The sequence below is a fragment of the Rosa rugosa genome, chromosome 6 (genome assembly GCF_958449725.1).
Source record: "Rosa rugosa chromosome 6, drRosRugo1.1, whole genome shotgun sequence".
NCBI lineage: Eukaryota > Viridiplantae > Streptophyta > Magnoliopsida > Rosales > Rosaceae > Rosa > Rosa rugosa.
The window spans coordinates 24,217,813-24,222,546 of NC_084825.1; the positions used below are offsets into that span (position 1 = coordinate 24,217,813).

Here is a 4,734-nt window from a genome sequence, read left to right on the forward strand (position 1 = left end):
CTTGACAAGCATGCACATGTATGCAAGACATACCTGATTGATGAGAGTGGTACATGAAGCTTGAAGCATTCCATTCTTTCAAGGATCCAAGAGTAGAAAGCTATTACAAGAAACGATGACTCTTGGTTGTTGCGCTTAGGAAATGCCAATCAAAATAAACATTGCACTAACAATCTCCCCCTTTGGCATTTCCTAGGCAAAACAACATATACATTTAATCATACACAATAGTTGATCCTATACTACCATGACCCAAGAAATATGAACTTCCAAGTTGTAATCTGCACACAAAAAACATAACACCCGTGAAGAACATGTATGGTTGAAGTAGTGTAAGCATAAGCATATGAAACATTAAGCTTCCAATCTCTCCCCCTTTTTGCCTGGAAAGGACAAAGGGACCAAAGCATATTGTGCATAAGATTTCACTCCCCCTAAATTCAATACCCATGTATTGGTAGCAGCGGAAACAAACAGTAATCAGGGGGTTAGGAATAAAATATCAAAATGACCCTGCAATAGAATTGAACCTTCAAACACTCTTCAATATCAGTATGTTATGACAAATTTCAAAAGATCAAGAAGAATAGTGTATATGTTTGAACCAAGGTAACCTGCACTTTGTAGCAGACACAATTATGAAGAACCAAGCAGAGATGATGCATGAGACAGACCATTACCACACACAGAGCAATCAAGCAGAGCTTTTCCAAGATAACATCAACATGAACACTTCTCAAGAGCTGATACCAGCAAATTTGAAAGAGAGCAGGTCTCAGTAACGAAACACTATTTATTTCAAAACCAAATTGAGTTAGGGTACTAAAAGTGCTATGCTGAAAAGTGAACCCAGATCATCAGAGGCTTTAGAGAGAGTATCACGAAGAGGCACAATATATATGTAAATGGAGACATGATCTATAAGGGCACAGTGAGCGTTGAGCAACTGATATACATTTTTTTTTTTTTTGTTGCGACCCCTTACTTTCCTTTTTTTTTTTTTTTTTTTTTTTTTAACAGAAAGATCATGAGTCAAACCATCCCCGTTTCGACCTGAAACACACTAGCTTTACAAGGCAGGTGTCCCATCTACATTTGGAGATAGCCTGACTTGCCTAGACCACCACCGTTTCGACCTGAAACACTCTAGCTTTACAAGGCAGGTGTCCCATCTACATTTGGTGGTAGACTGGATGTCTCCTTAAAGAACAATTGGTGCCATTACAAGAGTGATAACTCGGTCTGCATACCCCACTCAACATCTTAGGTGTGCAAGTGCAAGAGACAAAGCAAGGCTTCAGTTGCCATAAACACAAGAAGGGAGGGAAAAGAATAGGGTTTAATTCTGGACCTTTAAACACTCAAAAAGCAAGAACAGATCACTACAGGAGAAGGCCAAGTGATGTAACTAAATCTCAGTTCATGAGTTACTCTTGAGGTGATAATGTACTACAATGCACATGTTAGGATTGCAACAGCTAGAACACGCATCCTAAACTAGGATTGAAATAAACCTGGAATCCTAAATGCAGAAATTGCAACAAATATGCATATAGTCAAGTAACTCGAAGCTAAATGAGGACAACAGTAATCAAATCTATACTACATGCAAACACACAGCTGCTACAAGCACAAGTTAAAAATTGGGAACCAACTTAGATCACAAATTCTAATGAATCGCTTGAGATTGTCAACACATACTTAATCCAAGGGCATTGAAAGTTGGCATTCATATAACATGAACTCAAGTGCAAGAGAACTTCTTTTAGCACCATTTAAAACACCACATGATATGTTCATATTATTAACCTTACCTGTCAACTTACCACAAGATAGATCGGATTAACCTGATTCACACATTCAGTAACACCATTGTGACATTTTCCAAGGCATCGAGTTGTTGATGCCAAAGTTCCAGACCATTTTTTTTTTAAAACTTCGGCAACCTAGCTTTCTTTGAAAATTGAGCATCCAAACATTCATCCATTAATCCTGCAACTCAACACTCTCAAACAGAAATATCCGTGAGGCATGGTATGGTATGATATAAAATCAAAGCATACACTTCAGTTTTTCCTTTTTTTTTTTTTTTTTGAATAAAGACTAAACAAAAACAAACCTAAAAAGAGAAAAGAACATCTTATAGAAGAATGCACAAATAAACAGAAGGCTACTAAGACCTTAGGATTGAAAAGAACATTCAGTAAACATTGGAACACTCTAGCGATAAGAAAAACCAAATGTAAACATGCAGAACAACACTACTCCCCCTATATATGTGCTTATGATGAAAAATAAAGCTATTGGCATTCAAGAATATATTTTTCACAAGCACACATTGGAAGAATTCACTTACCTGTATGTGGAAACTTAGAGAGATGAGGTTCTTTTCGAATCCAGACTTGCTTCATCTTGGGCACAGGTGAGAATGGAACCGAAACGAGTCTTGCTATCTTATTTACTTCTTTCAAAAGAAATTCCAGCTTTTCTTGAAGATATTCTTTCTTTTTATTCATGAGTGGCTTCTTGTCATTCGAAGAATTCTTTCTTAGTTGATTGCACCTCGGTCTTATATGTCCTCGCTTTCCACAATGATGACACACAGGCACAAAATTCTTCAACATTGGTTTAGGTTCTTCACGCACAGGGAAAGTAGATTGTGATGAGGAATGATCAGAGCTTTTAACAAACTTGGTGACATGCTCTCCTTTGGATGAACTTTCAGCATCATATCCCAGGCCATGTTTATCTCCAAATTTTTTACCAATCATTAGAATATTTTCTAACTTTTCACCACTTGAAGAATTGCATCCAGCCTTGGTTTTCATTTGCTCAAGCTCATATAACAGACAAGCCTTTTCAGTTTTAAGCTCCTCAAGTTTATCACATCTCTCTTGGTACTTTTGTTGAAGGGATTGAAAATCCTCCACAAGAGACTTTCTCACTGCATCACCTGCCTCCAATTGGGATTGAAATCCAACTTCAGTCCTACTAATATTAGTCTTCAAGTTCTCAACTTCATTACTCAATTCTAAATTTTTTTTCTTCAATTCTTTTGAAGCCTCAGACAACATGATATATTGTTGCATTACTTCCTCAAGATCAAATTCTTCAACTTCAGACTCATCACCAGTAGTCGTTAATCCTACCAAGGCCACCACTTCAGAATCACTTTCAAGCATAGAGTCGTCTTCACTGTCACTCCAAGTAACATTCATTGCTTTATTCCGTTTATTCTTGGACTTCTTCAAGGTATTTGCACATTCAGATGCAATGTGACCAAACCCTTCACATGCAAAACACTTTGGAGCATTGTTGTTTCTTTTTTCATGTGCTCTTTCAAACCTTAAAACCTTATTACCCGGCTTTTCTTTTATTCTTGTATTCTTGGAGCTTGAGTCAAACCTTGATTCACTTCTTTTGGATTTCCTATCCTTGAGAAATTTTCTGAATTTTCTTGTGACAAGATCAATTTCATCTTCATCAGCATCCTCTTCATCTGTTGACTCATCTTCAATGTCTTTCTTCACTTTAAGAGCTATGCTTTTGCTCTTCATTTCATCAGGGAGTTCCATCTCATATGTGGTTAAGTTTCCAATCAATTCTTGCAGATTATAGGTATTCAGGTCCTTCGACTCTTGAATGGCTATCTTCTTGGAATGATATTTCATAGGAAGAGACCTGAGTATTTTCTTGACTATTCTGTGCTGAGGTATGGGATCTCCTAAGTTGAAACAACCATTCACAACAACACTGAGCCTAGCATAGAAATCAGCAAACTTGTCATCATCACCCATCTTCATATTTTCAAATTGCTGGATAAGTTGCTGAAGCTTTGATTCTCGGACAGCTGTAGTTCCTTCATGAGTGACTTGGAGAATATCCCATGCTTGCTTTGCAGAGCAACAATGAGAAATAAGCTGAAACTTATCAGAGGATACCGCTGTGAAAATAGAGTTCAAAGCTTTCTGATTATTTGTACTCTTGGTGTTCTCATCTGCAGTCCATTCACTCATAGGCTTCTTAAGTTTGGCTTCAATAGTAGAACTACCCTCTCCAGTCTCTTTTGTATCTACCTTTTCTGTCTTAGTTGGATACTCCCAACCACTTTCAACAACAGCCCATACAGCTACATCCTTTGCCCACAAGAAAGCTTTCATCTTAGCCTTCCATGCTGCATAGTTTGTTTTGTCATCAAGAAACGGAGGATGACTTGTTGACCCAGCTGCACGATCACTTGTGCCTTCCATTCTGTGCCTAACCAGGATCACGCTAAATTTGTATAGCGACCTGCTCTGATGCCAATTGAAATTACAGAATGGATGTATGTAATTCTCAACTAATGGAACTGATCAATATGTCAACACCTTTAGAAATCAGTCTTAGGAGTGCAGGCCAGTTCGCATCCTAATATAGGATTGCAATAGAACTTGAATCCTAATTGAAACTGCAGATCTTTGATCACGTTATGATTTATTCAATTTGCCAAACCATCCAAAGTAAAATCATCACACATAACACAAGATCTGTTGACGCAGTAAAACCCTCCAAAGAGGTAAACAACTGCGGGCACTATGCCGGTGAACAATCCACTATATGAATATGAAAGTACATAAAGATCTTACACAACTCATCTACTAGAACCAATCTAGTGGGCAGCGGTGTCTCCTCGTCTTTTCTACTTCCAAATCAGCGACCTTGTTCTCCTTTGTCAATCTTAAGATGGCACAACTC

General features: G+C 37.8%; 1 protein-coding gene across 1 annotated transcript; it reads right to left on the bottom strand.

The window, feature by feature from the left end:
- Positions 1-1,930: 1,930 nt before the first annotated feature.
- LOC133716442 (uncharacterized) lies at positions 1,931-4,250 on the bottom strand. Its single transcript, XM_062143153.1, has 3 exons — positions 3,465-4,250; positions 2,357-3,245; positions 1,931-1,992 (listed from the first exon to the last, which is right to left on the bottom strand). The coding sequence occupies exons 1-3, from the start codon at positions 4,248-4,250 to the stop codon at positions 1,931-1,933; spliced, it is 1,737 nt and encodes a 578-aa protein (XP_061999137.1).
- Positions 4,251-4,734: the final 484 nt, after the last annotated feature.